The 17714-nt window shown below is 43.5% G+C and overlaps 1 protein-coding gene across 1 annotated transcript; it reads right to left on the bottom strand.

The window, feature by feature from the left end:
* Positions 1-10359: 10359 nt before the first annotated feature.
* On the bottom strand, positions 10360-17319 carry LOC309340633 (uncharacterized protein; the record flags this gene model as incomplete). The annotated part of the gene is made up of 2 exons (XM_081859515.1): positions 10360-11381; positions 16491-17319. 2 exons carry the CDS (start codon positions 17317-17319, stop codon positions 10807-10809), a joined length of 1404 nt encoding a protein of 467 aa, XP_081715641.1. The 3' UTR covers positions 10360-10806.
* Between the last annotated feature and the right edge of the window lie 395 nt (positions 17320-17714).

Raw genomic sequence — 17714 nt, 5'->3', positions numbered from 1 at the left:
TTCATACTGCCTTTGAGAGTCAATCAAATGCAGTTACAGCAATTTATCACTGATGTCTGTCATCAAAATTCAATCACCCATTCCCACCACCCTTCTGAGTAATACCCCTCCCCACCTTCTCACTATATAGAAGGGTCTGGAAACTTCTGTTTCAGTGTATCTGAAGAAGTGTGCATGCACACGAAAGCTCATACCAAGAACTGACTTAGTTGGTCTTTAAGGTGCTACTGGAAGGAATTTGTTTTGTATCAAAATTCAAACAAGCTCAAGAAAATGCTCATCAGTCAAATGTGTTGTACTTAGTTATGAGCACTGATATTATTTGAGAATCAGCAGGGATTTGAACTGGGAGTCCAGTGAAGGTGCCTGCCTGATGTCAATAGACAGGGAATTACTAAGTGTGAATTGTCAAATAAAGCAAACAAAGAGGCAGTGAAACAGGTAATTAAAACCTTACAAACCCAATACTCAATGATAATTAATGAGGAAATTAGTTGGAAAATAAAAAGAGTGAAACAAAAATACTTTGAGGAAATTAGTTGGAAAATAAAAAGAGTGAAACAAAAATACTTTGAGCATGCAAACAAACCGGGAAAACTGCTAGCTTGGTAGTTAAAGAAAAGTGAGCAGAGGAACTCCATAAATAAAATTAATTTAAATGGGAAGATCACAGACAAATTGAAAGAAATAAGAGTAGGATTTGTAAAATATTTTTCAGATTTGTATAGGCAAGGGAAAGAAAAAATCTTTAAGATAGAAGAATATATTAGAAGTAGTAACATACCACATATAAAAGAAGAACAAATGAAAATTTTAAATACCCAAATAATAGTGCAAAAACTGCTGGAAGCAATAAAAGAGTCAAAACATGGCAAGTATCCAGGCCCAGATGTAATGACGGCAAAATATTACAAAAAATTAAGTGAGCAATTAGTGAATCCTTTGAAAGATGTCATGAATGAGATATTGATTACAGGTGAAATCCCAGAAACATGGAAAGAGGCCTATATAACAGTAATCTCAAAACAAGATGCAGACTTGCTGCAAATTAAAAATTACAGACCTATTTCTTTGTTAAACAACAATTACAAATTGTTTGCAAATATATTAGCTAACAGATTGAAAAAAATACTAAATGAGTACATTCACCAAGATCAGGCAGGATTTCTTCCTGGTACACAAATGAAGGAGAATATTAGGAACATTTTGAATATAATAGAATACCTGGAGGTTAAAAATGAAAAGAAAGCAGTAATGATGCTGAAAAAGCTTTTGACAATGTCTCTTGGAAATTCATGACAAAGTTACTTGAAGAAATTTAATGTGGTCCTAAATTTCTAAAAGGAATATCAGCAACCTATTCAGAGCAAAAAGCAAAATTAATTATAAAGCAGGTGATAACAGATGAATGTAAGATACAAAAAGGAACTAGACAAGGTTGTCCACTATCACCATTGCTGTTCATCTTGGTATTGGAAGTACTTGCCAGAAATATAAGAGCAGGCAAAGAGATCATAGGTGTAAACACTGGGAAAAGCTGATGATTTAGTGATAACTGTGGAAGATCCAAAGATTTCACTCCCTAAAGTTATAGAAAAGATCCAGAAATTTGGGGAAGTGACAGGATTTAAATTAAACAGAAATAAGACAAAACTATTAGTTAAAAACTTGAAGGAAGAAGAAAAAAGGGAACTGGAGCAAAACATTGAGATAGAAATCCACAAGGTTAAATATTTAGGGTTATGTCTAACACCAAGAAATATAAATTTATATAAAGATAATTATGAAAAAATTGGTCAGAGATAAAAATAAATTTAGAAATATGGAGCAGCATGAATCTCGCATTGTTAGGAAAAATAGCAGCAGTCAAAATGAATGTGCTGCCAAAAATGTTCCTTTTTCAATCAGTCCCAGTAATGGTGAAAGATGAATGTTTTAAAAAGTGGCAGAAAGAAATTTCCAAGTTTATGGGGGGGGGCGCAAAAGGCCAAGGTTAAAATATAAGATACTTACAGACATAAAAGATAGAGGCAGTTTTGCCCTCCCAGACCTTAAATTATACTATGAGGCTGCCTGTCTGGTTTGGATTAGGGACTGGATGAAATTGGAAAAGCAAGAAGCATTAGAATTGGAAGGACATGAGAATAGATTTGGCTGGCACGCATATTTATGGTATGGGAAAGGGAAGGTACACAAAAGCTTGTATAATCATATAATTAGGAAATCATTAATGAGAGTACGGGAGAGATATAAAGATCTATTAGAACAAAAGACTCCTTGGTGGCTTTCACCACATGAAGCTTTACTGCTCAAACCACTCGGAAAGAAAGGAAAGTGGCTCACATATGCTGACTTGTTAAAGGACCAAGAAGGAAAATGGAAATTAAAAGATTACGACAAAATAAATGATCACTTTCAGAGTTGGTTACACTATCGGCAATTACATGAAATATATAAAGAAGATAATAAGAAAGGATTTAGTTGTGCGACATCCAGATTTCAAAAGGAAGTTGTAGAAGGGAAAGTGAAGCTGTTGAAAGGTGCATAGAGTATTCTGCTAGAATGGGAAACAAAAGGTGAAGAGGTGAAATCAGTTATGATTAAATGGGCACAGGATATAGGACACAATATAATGTTTGAAGACTGGGAAAGATTGTGGAAAATTGACTTAAAATTTACAGATTGCTCTCTGTTGAAAGAAAATTATATGAAAATGATGTACAGATGGTATATAACACCTGTGCAAATAGGAAGAATGTACAAAATTGCTTCAAATATATGTTGGAAATGTAAGGAAAAAGCAGGGACCTTTTATCATATGTGGTGGGATTGTTGTAAAATTTAAAAAATCTGGGAAATGATTTATAATGAAATGAAGAAAATGTTCCAATTAACATTTGTAAAAAAAACCTGAAGCCTTTCTGTTAGGGATTGTAGGAAAAGCCCTGCCAAGGAAATTGAAAAACATTTTTATGTATGCGACAATGGCGGCAAGAGACTTAATAGCACAGGGATGGAAGAATGAAGAAATCGTGACCAAAGAACTGTGGCAAGAAAAACTGATGGACTATGCGGAATTGGCGAAACTGACATGCAAACTACATGTTAAGGACAACTGTGATTTTGAGGAAGAATGGGAACCCTTTACAAAGTACCTAAAGAAACAACAAACTGAACTGGACTCCTTGGCAGGTTTTGAATAAACACACACAAACTTTTTATTGATAATAGCCAGTCAGATAAACTTAGGATCTATAACATTTTGTAACATGCAGAGAATAACATTTGTTGATAAACCAGAGAGAGGAGCTGAGGGAAGTTGGGGGGTTATTTTAGGGGGGGAGGAAAAACAGGGGGGGGAATTAAGGATGATGTGTTTTTTGAGAAAATGTTTTGTTGAAATTCCTAATAAAAATATTTTTTTTAAAAAAGCGAAGTGTGAATTGTGGTTGAGTTGGCATCCATCTGGAGTGCACCTTGAGGGTGAAGCCAAACCCCTGTGTTAGCAGCACTGAAGTGACCTCCCTGAAGGGCAAGGCTGGACAGGGAAAGTCTTGCCTTTGGCCCAAATTTTTATTTTAATTTTTTCTCATTCTCCTTATTTAGGGAAAATATCCACTTTTTAAGGGAAAGACATTTTGTGATTTGAAAGGCTATATGCAAATGCATCACTACTCAAAGTGTTAAGCACACTCGTAACTAAAATGTGAATTACAATGCATTAATGTTGTATTGCATAGAGTTTGTAGTAATGGTACACAAACATGTAAAAACTTCCGTTCTGCTGCAAACTTTTTGACAAAAGAAAAAGTTTTCTCTGTGGTCATGGTTACATCTGAAGTACTTTAGATCAAGATATTCTAGTTAAACTTGTGGCTTTATCCCTTGTGACAGTTAGAAATTAATGTGAGCCATTTCCCCCCAAAAAACTTTGGAAAAACAGTAAGTGAAAAGAACAAAAATAGAATAAAATCTCTCATTGCCCTTAATTTGCTTTCTGCCAAAATAAGAGCATCAACAATAATATTAATCATCATTATGATAATATCAAACACTATTAGAGTCATTAAAAATAAATACATGTGAGGACATAAGAAGAGGGAAGGGAAATATGCAAAAATGTGGTTTGTTTTGTGGTACTTTTGTTTCTGTTATTGCTCCTACCGAAGGAAGAATTCCTGAGGAACCCAGCAGGAGGCAGCAAGCCCTATTGGAGTTATGAACTGGGCAGAAGCAAATCACACTGGAAACTTTAAATTGCCCGTTCAAATGGGAAGGATTAGGGAGAGGAGAGAGAAGAAGAATCAGAAGCAAAAGTCCATACTGCAAAATGTGGTCTTGACTATGCTACCACTCAGTGGATTTGTAACTGGCTGACTGACCGAACCCAAAAGGTGCTCATCAAAGGTTCCTCTTCATCCTGGAGAAGAGTGACTAGTGGGGTGCCACAGGGTTCTGTCTTGGGCCCGGTCTTATTCAACATCTTTATCAACGACTTGGATGATGGACTCAAGGGCATCCTGATCAAATTTGCAGATGACACCAAACTGGGAGGGGTGGCTAACACCCCAGAGGACAGGATCACACTTCAAAACGACCTTGACAGATTAGAGAACTGGGCCAAAACAAACAAGATGAATTTTAACAGGGAGAAATGTAAAGTATTGCACTTGTGCAAAAAAAAAATGAGAGGCACAAATACAAGATGGGTGACACCTGGCTTGAGAGCAGTACATGTGAAAAGGATCTAGGAGTCTTGGTTGACCACAAACTTGACATGAGCCAACAGTGTGACGCGGCAGCTCAAAAAGCCAATGCAATTCTGGGCTGCATCAATAGGAGTATTGCATCTAGATCAAGGGAAGTAATAGTGCCACTGTATTCTGCTCTGGTCAGACCTCACCTGGAATACTGTGTCCAGTTCTGGGCACCACAGTTCAAGAAGGACACTGAGAAACTGGAACGTGTCCAGAGGAGGGCAACCAAAATGGTCAAAGGCCTGGAAACGATGCCTTATGAGGAACGGCTAAGGGAGCTGGGCATGTTTAGCCTGGAGAAGAGGAGGTTAAGGGGTGATATGATAGCCATGTTCAAATATATAAAAGGATGTCACATAGAGGAGGGAGAAAGTTTGTTTTCTGCTGCTCCAGAGAAGCGGACACGGAGCAATGGTTCCAAACTACAAGAAAGAAGATTCCACCTAAACATTAGGAAGACCTTCCTGACAGTAAGAGCTGTTTGACAGTGGAATTTGCTGCCAAGGAGTGTGGTGGAGTCTCCTTCTTTGGAGGTCTTTAAGCAGAGGCTTGACAACCATATGTCAGGAGTGCTCTGATGGTGTTTCCTGCTTGGCAGGGGGTTGGACTCGATGGCCCTTGTGGTCTCTTCCAACTCTATGATTCTATGAGCTTCTATGATTCTATGTATGCCATTTTATTAATTTAAAAGATTTAATTCTCACTTTTGGTCTAAAGACCCCAAAGGTGACTATGCTGGAGGAGACTCTTGAGAGTCCCATGGACTGCAAGAAGAACAAACCGATCCATTCTTAAGGAAATCAGCCCTGAGTGCTCACTGTAAGGACAGATCGTGAAGCTGAGGCTCCAATACTTTGGCCACCTCATGAGAAGAGAAGACTCCCTGGAAAAGACCCCGATGTTGGGAAAGATGGAGGGCACAAGGAGAAGGGGACGACAGAGGACAAGATGGTTGGATAGTGTCTTTGAAGCTACAAACATGAGTCTGACCAAACTGCGGGAGGCAGTGGAAGACAGAAGTGCCTGGCGTGCTCTGGTCCATGGGGTCACGAAGAGTCGGACGCGACTAAATGACTAAACAACAAACTCAGCTTTGTCCCACCCCAGAACTGAGCAATGGATTCTGCTGTTTAATGTGCACACTAATTGTCACGTAGCTTCATTAATTATTTGTTCATGTGATGCTCCTCCCTCATTCTGGATTGTCTCAAAACAAGGATACCCCCAAAGGGAAAGGGTCTGAGAAAATATGGATTGAGGAAGGAGAAAGTGTGGGAAGGTGGTGGTTTGGAGGGGAATGCCATGTGAACCGTGGAGAATTGCTGGAGGTCCATGAAGTTTACTATACCCACATTAAGCAACATTTTGGGTGAGCACTTAATCTTGTTTAGCTTAAACCCAGTTCATGACAATGGTATGTCACTCTACATCATAAGAGCATAAGAACAGCCCTGCCGGATCAGGCCAAAGGACCATCTAGTCCAGCATCCCATTCTCACAGAAGTCAGCCAGATGCCTGCAGGAAGCCCAAAAGCAGGACCTGAACCTAGCAGCAGCATTCTCCTCTCTTCCTCTCTTGCGATTCCCAGCCACTGGAATACAAAAGCAGGCTGCCCCTGACAGCGGAGGAGGTGGGACATAGTCCTCACGGTTAGAGGCTGTGGACTGCCTTAGGCTCCATGAATTTGTCTAATCCTCTTTCAAAGCCATTCATGTTGGTGGCCGTCCCTGAATTTTGTGGGAGCAAATTCCATAGTTGAATTATGTTCTGTGTGAAAAGGCTCTTCCTTTTGTCTCTCCTGAATCTTCCAACTTGGCCCTGAGTTCTCTGTGCCATTCATAATCTTATATACCTTACTCGCCCTCCCTTTTTGCCTTTTTCTAAACAAAAAGGTCTCATATGTTGAAACTTTTCCTCATACAAGAATTGTTTGATCATTTTGTTCGCTCTTTTATGAACATTTTCCATCTCTACAATATCTTTTTTGTATTGTAGGATACACTGTAAACAGTATTCTAAGTGTTGTCTCACTTTATTGTTGTTGTTTAGTCGTTTAGTCGTGTCCGACTCTTCGTGACCCCCTGGACCAGAGCACGCCAGGCCCTCCTGTCTTCCACTGCCTCCCGCAGTTTGGTCAAACTCATGCTGGTAGCTTTGAGAACACTGTCCAACCATCTGGTCCTCTGTCATCCCCTTTTCCTTGCGCCCTCCATCTTTTCCAACATCAGGGTCTTTTCCAGGGAGTCTTCTCTTCTCATGAGGTTGCCAAAGTATTGGAGCCTCAGCTTCACGATCTGTCCTTCCAGTGAGCACTCAGGGCTGACTTTCTTCAGAATGGATAGGTTTGCTCTTCTTGCAGTCCATGGGACTCTCAAGAGTCTCCTCCAGCACCATAATTCAAAAGCATCAATTCTTCGGCGATCAGCCTTCTTTATGGTCCAGCTCTCACTTCCATACATCACTACTGGGAAAACCGTAGCTTTAACTATATGGACCTTTGTTGGCAAGGTGATGTCTCTGCTTTTTAAGATCCTATCTAGGCTTGTCATTGCTTTTCTCCCAAGAAGCAGGCGTCTTTTATTTTTGTGACTGCTGTCACCATCTGCAGTGATCATGGAGCCCAAGAAAGTAAAATCTCTCACTGCCTCCATTTCCCCCCCTTCTATTTGCCAGGAGGTGATAGGACCAGTGGCCATGATCTTCAGGTTTTTCTTATGTCGAGCTTCAGACCATATTTTGCACTCTCTTCTTTCACCTTCATTAACAGTTCTTTAATTCCTCCTCACTTTCTGCTATCAATGTTGTGTCATCTGCATATCTGGGGCTGTTGATATTTCTTCCAGCAATCTTAATTCTGGCTAGGGCTAATCCAGCTCAGCCTTTCGCATGATGAATTCTGCATATAAGTTAAATAAGCAGGGAGACAATATACAGCCTTGTCGTACTCCTTTCCCAATTTTGAACCAACCAGTTGTTCCATGTCCAGTTCTAACTGTAGCTTCTTGTCCCACATAGAGATTTCTCAGGAGACAGATGAGGTGATCAGGCACTCCCATTTCTTTAAGAACTTGCCATAGTTTGCTCTGGTTGACACAGTCAAAGGCTTTTGCGTAGTCAATAAATCATAGAATCATAGAATCATAGAGTTGGAAGAGACCACAAGGGCCATCGAGTCCAACCCCCTGCCAAGCAGGAAACACCATCAGAGCACTCCTGACATATGGTTGTCAAGCCTCTGCTTAAAGACCTCCAAAGAAGGACACTGCACCACACTCCTTGGCAGCAAATTCCACTGTCGAACACCTCTTACTGTCAGAAGTAGATGTTTTTTCTGGAAGTCTCTAGCTTTCTCCATAATCCAGCGCATGTTTGCAATTTGGTTCCTCTGCCCCTTCAAAATCCAGCTTGCACTTCTGGGAGTTCTCGGTCCACATACTGCTTAAGCCTGCCTTGTAGAATGTTAAGCATAACCTTGCTAGCGTGTGAAATGAGTGCGGTAGTTGGAGCATTCTTTGGCACTGCCCTTCTTTGGGACTGGGATGTAGACTGATCTTCTCCAATCCTCTGGCCACTGCTGAGTTTTCCAAACTTGCCGGCATATTGAGTGTAGCACCTTAACAGCATCATCTTTTAAAATTTTAAATAGTTCAGCTGGAATGTCATCACTTCCACTGGCCTTGTTATTTGCAGTGCTTTCTAAGGCCCATTTGACTTCACTCTCCAGGATGTCTGGCTCAAGGTCAGCAACCACACTATCTGGGGTGTACAAGACATCCATATCTTTCTGGTATAATTCCTCTGTGTATTCTTGCCACCTCTTCTTGATGTATTCTCAAGATTACTGTGATGTTAAAAGGTCTGCCTTGGATTCATATCAAGATCATTCTATCATTTTTGAGATTGCATCCCAGTACAGCTTTTGCCACTCTTTTGTTGACTATGAGGGCCACTCCATTTCTTTTACAGGATTCTTGCCCACAGTAGTAGATATGATGGTCATCCAAACTCACTTTAGATTGGTATAATGGCATTATGATATTGATTGCTAAAATAGGACTTGCCTTTTTCATAACTGCTAGAAACTGGGCCACCGTCTTTATCAAGCCATCTACTGTGACCTCCAGGTCTTGTTCATGGTCAGGAAGCACCACTTCAGAGCCTATTGGCAAATATGTGGAATCTTCTGTTTTTTATTCACATTAAGAGGGTCCCAGACTGTAGTGGGTGAACCTTGCTCTGAAAAGCATGGGGTCAAAATTAAAGGGTTCAGGAAATCCGACCAGACCAAATTTCGTAAAATCATACATAGACTCTCTCTACAAGAGAGGAAAAACTCCAAATAATTACACATATTAAAATAGCTTAGAAGGTAAGAAAATAACAAACACTAACTTATCCAGCTGATTATCATAAATGCTTACACTTAAATCTCCGTAGGCTGAGAAACAGAACACAATGCTGTCAAAAGCACAAATAGATGCTGACCTCAGCTTGGCTGGCTGCCAAGAGCTACCACCAATCCAGGTTTTGTGGGGAATTGGACCATGGGCGTTCACCTCTTCCAACAGCAGCCTTGTGACAGCAGCCTTGAAGCCTTAATCCATTCCCATAAAAGGGTCTTAAAAGGGTGATATCACCACATAGACATACACATGAATAGTGTCATTACATTACACTTCAGGTGTGTACTTAGACTATTTTAAGTACGGTATACACTTAAAAATGTAAATATGGCCGACACAATTTCAAACTTGCATCCTGCAAGAGTGCCTAGATTGGTTGTAGCTCCCTCTTGAGAGTTCTCTTAATTACAAATGCAGATTTCAGTGTGTGAAATGACCCTAAGCTCATGTACGAAAAAGCTCCTAGATCTTGGAGTTGGGAATGGGCATAGGGATGCGGGGCCATCTATCTTGGAAATAGCTGTACTCCTTTTGAGCATGTGAAAATATAAGTCATGGACAGAAACATTGAGATATATCATTGACTGTTTTATTTTTGGAAAGGATAATTAACAGCAATATTTGCAAATCCTGTTGAATACCCATCACATTTTATTGACGTAGCTTAAGCAAATAGCCAAGCTGTATGATTCTTGCATTAGAGACACAGTCCAAGAAGAATTAATAGATCCTCTTCTCTTTCATCTGACCTTTTAAAGTTTCTTGGGAAATCAAAGGAGCATCAATTCTGACTCTTTCCAAAAATGTGCCCTTTCCACACAAACAGGATAATTTCCTAGCTAACATGCAAAGACCATAAACTCTCTCATTATTATTTTTTTAAATTCCCCTAAGGATATTTTATCCCAGATAAAAGCTTTAATATTATAGTGATTCTTATGGGCAACGCCACTTTCCTTTGTTTACAAATACCTGCCTGACATTACAAGCAGGAAGTATGGATAAATCAGCATTCTTCCACCACCACCACCCCAGTTTACCAAGGATTTGTGCAAACTTTCTGAGATATGTTTCATTCAAATTATTTTTGCTCCCCTTTTCAAGTGCTTAAAGATCAGCCCTACCCATGCAACATGGCAGATCTCTTTTGAGGGAATTTAATAAGCAATTTGTGATATAGTGTTTAGGTTTGCTTGCGTGTTGAGTTCCACAGTGCCGCCCCCCAAATAATTACACACTTCACACATCAATTTTGTTTAAGGTTTTTGGCATAATTTTGGCCACAACTTTATTCAAAATACAAAAAATTGTGAGTGGTTGCTTAGGCATTGGTTATGACTATCTGTCCTGGCCCTCAAGGACAGAGCTGGCCCTTCCGGACTCCACCGGAAGCCAGCGTGGGAAACAAGTATTGGATGAGAAGGGAGGCCGGGAAACAGACCCTCACTTCTCACCCTCATGTTCCGGTGGGGCTTGCACGGCCCAAGTCCGGCTCCACGGACAAGGACAAAAGAATGGCAAGCCCCTGGATTCCTTTAACGGAATTCCCTTTCCGCATCATTTGGAGGGGTAGGCACTTACCCCTCCAAGCACCAATTAACCAATGCCTAACCGCCATGGAGCCTCCAGCTCACCGCCAAACCACTCACAGACCCAACCAAGACCTCAGCTTGGCTGCCACCGCACCTATCCAAGCCTCATTCCCTGAAGCAGAAAGGTGCACACCATCAGCTCGGAAAAAGGATGGCATCTTAAAAAGAATCGCAGGGTGAGCAATCACATCTCCACCCAGCTCAGCAATCCGTTTTGTCACAGCTGTATTGATGCGCTTTCTGGCCCTTTCAGTGGCAACTGGGCAATGGCTGCCCCTCCACACGCATCGTTGCAAAAGCTGAGACCAAAATATTTTCGCTGTAGGCACCATAGCCTGCAAAGTCCCCAGGTCCGTCAAAATTGCAGCACGCAGTGAAAAACAGTCCATAGCAACCAGGTCATTCTCTCCCAGCTGTATTACAATAGCCGATGGCGGCCCCTCACGGAGCAACTGGCTCCGGATCCGTGGTAGGAGCTCCGACCAACGCATTCCCCGCCTGGACAGCCAGGACAACTGAACATGTGGAGGAAGGCCAAGACCTGGACCCACACCAGCCTGCCGTGCTGCGACACCAGCCCAATGGACGATGCTGTGCCCCACCATCCATACGCGGACAGCCGCCAGACCTGACATAACATAAACAAACAGAGTAAACAAGTTAGCGAACATAGCCTCAGAACGCATTCGATTTCCAACGGCCCAAGTCCTTTATCCTGGCGGCTGACAAGCCCCAATGAGCTGCAGTCGTGGCAGCCCCAATCCGAAACGAATGAGGGGCAAAATCTCCAGCTGTGCCGCCACAAGCCATAATCGCTTTACGCATCACTTTTGTAAATTGTTGCCTTGAGAGTGGCAACCCGTCCTCATGCCTGAGCAGAGGCCCATCCCCTTGGGTGCGCACCGCCAGGTACTTACTAACGTCTTTTACGGTGGGCACCTTAAGCGCCCTCCCCGACCCACGAAGAGCCTTTTTAAAGGCTACGGAGTGGACTGGAGAGTGGCGTGGCGCTGAGAGTCGATCGCTGCCTTGGCGGAGCGAAGCCGCGAGCCATGACCGGAGAGCGCTATCTTTCTTCCTGAAATTCGGACTGAAACAAATAACCCGTGAGTAGAAGGAAATTTTGGCACTAAAAGTTTTATACCTAAAATTGAGTACGATCGGGGGTGTGTTAAAAGGAAGTCCGCACTCCCCCCCCCCCACAGAAAGACTCAAAGCAAGGAGAGGAGCACTAAGGCGGGAAAACTTTGGTGTTTAAATAGACATTCTCATGAATTGGATTATAAAGTTATTTTGCTGGAGTGGAAAAGAGTAGAATTTCGGAAGCCTTTTTTTTTTCTTGGCAATCCCCCCCCCCCTTGGACCCGGGAGTGCCCTGCGTGTGAGCCCGAGGAAAAAGAACAAAGAGTTTGACAGCTGTCAAAGAGCTGTCAAACGAGTGGTAAAGATTTGGAACCGTATTGTTAGTACTTTCTTGGACTAAAAGAGCTACATTAAAACTGAACTTTTAGAAACAAAGTGACTGGGAATAACAAAGTAGCGGGGAACAACAGTAACGGATTGTTGGAATAAGATCATGATGGAAATCCCCCTGGAGGGAACTAAAGATATTGCAATGGCTGCAGAAGAGAAACTATGGGCAGAGATTGAAAGGATGTTTTTTCTCGTGGGAACTTTACAAGAGCAAAGTACCACAATGAGTAAACAACTGGAGACTTTCGGTTTGGAACTAGGCAACCCTGCTAATGATACAAAGCTGATGGAAAAAAACTCGGCAGCTGCAGAGGATGAGATAACTTCGGAATTGGGGGAAAAGAAAGAGGAAGAAGGAGAGGAATTTCAGGTGGAAAAAATCAACCAAAAGCCGGCAACCTTTGGGAACAAAGGATATAAAGAAAATGACAAGTGGACCGCAAATCTGCAAAAGGAGAGAAAGAGAAAGGAAGAAGTCCCTGAAATAACTGGAATACTGGACTATATAAGAGCAAACAAGTTTGATTGGGACTTCTTCATTCGGCTGGAGTATGAGAGATTGAGTGGTCCTGAGCAGAAACTGATACTGACTGATTTGGAAGGAGAAAAATATGAGGGGCTGGTGACAGAACCTCCTCAAAAAGAGAGGGCCAACAAAATGGACTATCAACAAAACTGGTGGAGAGAAACTAACTGGGGCTTAAGAGCCTCCGATGTGAGAAACCCGGGCTAAAGCAGCCAATTTATTGGGACATTGGTTTGGGAAGGGACAGAACCGGGGCAGGGAGGGAGGGGAGAGTAGAATAATTGAAATCTGAGATTTAGAATTGCTATATTATGATTTTAGGTGTAATATGGGAAGGGAGGAATTTATGGGAAAAAACTTAGGCCGTCCTTAGAGAAATGATTTATTGTGTAAAATTGGATAAGTTAATGGGTCAAGCATAGGTGATAAATTTTAAGAAAAGACAAGATATTTAAGGGATGAGAGGAAATAACTTGCTGAGATAATCAATGAAATTGGAATGTGGGAGGGAGGGTGCGGGGAAGTCAATGAAAGAAGGCTATGAAAGTAAGGTTATGAAATTATGTATGTTTTGTTCTGTCTTTATATGTTTGTTTGTTTGTTAAAAAAAATTTGAAAATTCAATAAAAATTTATTAAAAAAAAAAAAATTACTAACGTCTTTTACAGGGCACAGACCTGCTTCCCCCGTAGTGGGGAGACGAATGAGAGCACCCCTACCCCTCTGATCCGTCTTTGAATGCCTAACATTGATCCTTAGTTCAGTAGGGAATAGCTGCACGTCTTGCAGGAAAAGGCCCCAAGAACGACCATCCCCATGATCTTCCACCACCATTTCGCCACCTCTTAAGGCACCGAAAAGGCGATGGAGAAGGCAGCCGAGAACAGGCGTGCCTCATACCCCGACCAACACACCAGCCGCAGCTTTTTCCGCATACCGCTTAACATATCAAAACATATGGGGCGCCGTTTCGCTGGCCGAGGAGGACACAACCTACTCCAACCCTCAAGGGCCTTGCGAACAATAAACCTTGCGCAAGGATCCTTATCATAAAATGTTTTACAGAAAAATGCAATGGCAGCTGCTTGCATCCTAATTGTCTTAGCTGCCCGCCCCAATTGAAATAAGTGTGCCAGATATTTTAACACTTGCGAAGAGGTGGGTGGGACCCTTTTAATTTTGCTGGCAGACTGACGCATAAATGTCAAAAAATTATCCCAAACTTTTGTATAAGATCGCAGGGTGGAAGGGGAAACCAATGCCACTACTCCCTGCAAAACTAATTGTTGCCAAGGTTCCAGAGATGATCCGGGAAATATTCCGGAAGTATCCGTGCCTCTGGAACCAGGAGTCTGAACCGCTCCATCTGAAAACGGGACAGAGCATCAGCATTTTCGTTAGAGACCCCCGGAATAAAACGAGCAGAAAAAACTATATTACAACGCAAACAGTGCAGCACGAAGGCTCGCAAAAGGGCCGACACCCGAGGGGAGCGTGACGACAGCTTGGCCAGCACTGTCACCACTGCCTGGTTGTCAGTCCAGAAGCAGATACGGCGGTTCCTGAACTCCTCGACCCACAAATGCACTGCCACTGCAATGGGAAAAAACTCGAGAAAAGTTAGGTCCCGCGTAATCTCACCTCCCCTCCATTCTGACGGCCAACGTTGTGCACACCAGCGGCCCTTCCAATAAAGACCAAAACCTAGTGAACCTGCAGCATCAGATTGCACCTGAAAGTCATTATGTAAGTTCAACGTGTCTTGCCATAACGACACCCCATTGAATTCCTCCAGGAATTCCAACCACATGGACAGGTCAGCCCTCACTTCACTTGAAAGGCGCACCCTATGATGTGGAGCCTTCAAACCTGAAGTGAGTCGAGCTAGGCGAGAACAGAAAGGGCGTCCAGGAGCCACCACTCTGCAAGCGAAATTCAGGTGTCCTAAAAGCGACTGGAGTTGCCTAAGAGACACTTTCTTTAAAGGAAGCAATTCTTCTATAATATTTTTTAAGGCCACCAGTTTGTCACTCGGCAAGCTAGATGTCTGAGCCACCGTATCCAAAAGGATACCCAGGTAAGTAAGCTGGGTCGAAGGACCCTCAGTCTTGTCCGCGGCCAAGGGAACCCCAAGTTCCCGTGTGATGTCAGCAAATGCTTGCAGTAGCAATAAGCCGTCGCCTGTGTCACCAGCCGAGGCCAATAAAAAATCATCCAAATAATGTGTGGCTCCGCCCATTCCTGTCTTATGCTTAAGGGCCCATTCCAAAAAGGTACTAAAAGATTCAAAAGCAGCACATGCAATTGAACATCCCATAGGCATAGCTTTATCGAAATAATAGTTGCCCTCAAACTGAAAGCCTAGCAACCAAAAATCTTCCGGATGAATTGGCAAAAGGCGAAAAGCCGATTCGATATCGCATTTTGCCAATAAAGCCGCTTGCCCAAACTTCCGAATCATCTTGATCGCCTGATCAAGGGATGCATACTTCACGGAGCATAGCTCCGGAGGAATAACATCATTAACTGACGTACCCTTGGGATGTGACAAATTATGAATTAGACGAAATTCACCAGGGGCCTTTTTTGGCACGATACCCAATGGGGATACATGCAAATTAGGAAACGGGGGGACACTGAAAGGCCCGGCCATGCGCAGCATGGTCACCTCCTTTTCAATCTTCTTGCGAGCAACCTGAGGTAGCTCGCGAACTGATTTTTGGTTAGCAGGATTACGTGCCACGGGGGACATGGCTACTGGAATCCGGAAACCAAAGGAAAAACCATTACTCAAATAAGATGCAGCCTCCCTATTGGGGTAGGATTTCAACCAACTTTGCAGGACCTGCAGGCGAACTGGCGTAAAAGCCAGGGAGGTCAACACATTATTTTCCTGTTCCCGAGGTTGAGGCGGGGGGGTTGCCTTGGGGGTTTGTTGGGAACCCCCTCTTCCCCCGCGAAAGGGCCGCCGACCAGCATAACAGGAGGAAGCGGCGTGCAAGCCATTGCATCTCTCGCACATGTGAGCGAATTTACACCCCTGACGCTGACAAGAACCCTTATTAAAATCCCAGCACAATAGGCGACGGCTGGTTTTAAAGGCCCCTGGCCTCATCTTCTGTTGCTCTGGCACCTTTTTGTCAATGAGTGGGGCCACGTGAGTGGTCCATACGTCAAGATCTTTTCGATCCCAGCGGGCCGAGGGAATCTTAGCCGCCCTGCACCTAAAATTCTCATCATATTTGATCGCAGCTTTTTCACCAGCTTTGGTGAAAGCAGAGCGAACAATAGATAAGTAAACTAACAAATGAAGAGATCTCCGCGGATAAGCCGCCATGACCACTCCAGCAAAGACTTGGAAACAATCGAGCCAACGTTCGAATGTCCTGTCTGCACCGGATACACCAGAGCGTTTTCTTGAATAGCTCGCCCTCTCCTGGTCCTCTGAAGGAGGGGCCAACTGAAAAATCTCAACATAATGGCCATCAAGAATCCTAGCTCGCAACTTAGCCGACAAATGTGAACCTGGAATGACGTCTCTGGCGGAATTGGTAGAGACCTTAACGTCAGGTACCAACACTCCATCTTTACATTCCTGTACTGCCCCATACTTTGCCCGGTGCATGTTAGCCCGACGTTCCCAAGCCCACCTCGGGAGCCCTGAGGCTGCTTCTCCATAGCCCCAGTAAAGCTGCATAGAACTATCTGCCTCACCCTCAGAACTAGAGGAAGACATACCGGTATAAGAGGACGACGAGTCGTCCCTCCTCCGTTTTGCGTGCCTCCGCGAAGATCTCCTGCGGCGACGCTTTCCGCCTGACGACCTTCTGGCAGGCACTGGCAAGCTGTCTTCAATAGAGGACTCAGAGTCAGGATCCTGCTGCGAAGGACCTGGGGCAGTATATGAAGAAGATGATTCGCCCCGCCTCCGCTTGGCACGCTTCAGTGAAGACTTCCTGCAGTGATATCTACCACCCGAAGACTTCCTGGCAGGAACTGGTAGACCATCCTCAATGGAAGAATCCGAATCAGGGCTCAACTGTGATGTACCTGGAGCTGAATGAGGAGAAACAACAAGTGAGATACCGGAACCTGAAGCCACCTCATCCGAAGGCTGGGTGAGCACAGCTCGGCGGGTGGAAGCTGCCAAAGGGGTTTTTCCCCCCGTGGCCCTCCCAGAGGAACGGCGTGGCGCCCGAGAACGGCCATGAGCAGCAGGTAAGACACGGGGATGGGCTATCTGGGAGTCAATCGTCAAACCCCCAGGTGATGAGCCATCTCTCTCTTCTTCACTAGATGACGGTGAGGCTGGGGATGGCGCCACAACTGGACGCGTACGCCTTCTGGACGCGGAAGGCTGCGCAGAACACTGTTGAAGGAGACCATCCATTTCGGCTGCGAAGCGAGACAGGGCCACTGGATTGCCTGCCATACTTTCCACCAAGGATTGTACGCGTCCCACCGGTTGACTTGAGGTGGGAGAACGAAGAGCCTGCGATGGACCTCTAATAAGCCATTTTGCACCAGGGGCTGCGCTGGGACAGGCAGCGACTTTCTTAGGAGCCATACCTGCTATTAGATTCAAAAGAGAATTAACGATTGCCACAACCAGGCGTCACTACCGGCCACACATAATAAATTCAAGCAATAAAATAATACTCCAAATGCTGGAAGATAACACTAGATAAAGCAATAAAACAAGTGTCTATTTTGCAATCTAAATATCTATCTATCTACCTAACTAATAACAAGCAACTACTGTGTATCCTTTTTATATTTTATATTTAATTAATTATTATTTATTTTTTATTCTTAACAATTTTGTTTTATTATTTATTTGCTTTCCAACAATTGTGCTTTAAACCAAGGAATGCGCTTCCTCCTTTCAGCCAGCAGGGGGCGCCCGATATCACCAAGCCCTCTTGGGGAAGGTGCAATACAGCACTGGGCCACCAGGGGGAG

This window comes from Podarcis erhardii, assembly GCF_964252035.2.
Source record: "Podarcis erhardii genome assembly, chromosome: 4".
In the NCBI taxonomy this organism is placed as follows: Eukaryota; Metazoa; Chordata; class Lepidosauria; order Squamata; family Lacertidae; genus Podarcis; species Podarcis erhardii.
Note: the sequence above shows the minus strand (reverse complement) of the source record. Positions and strands in the feature narration are given on the sequence as shown.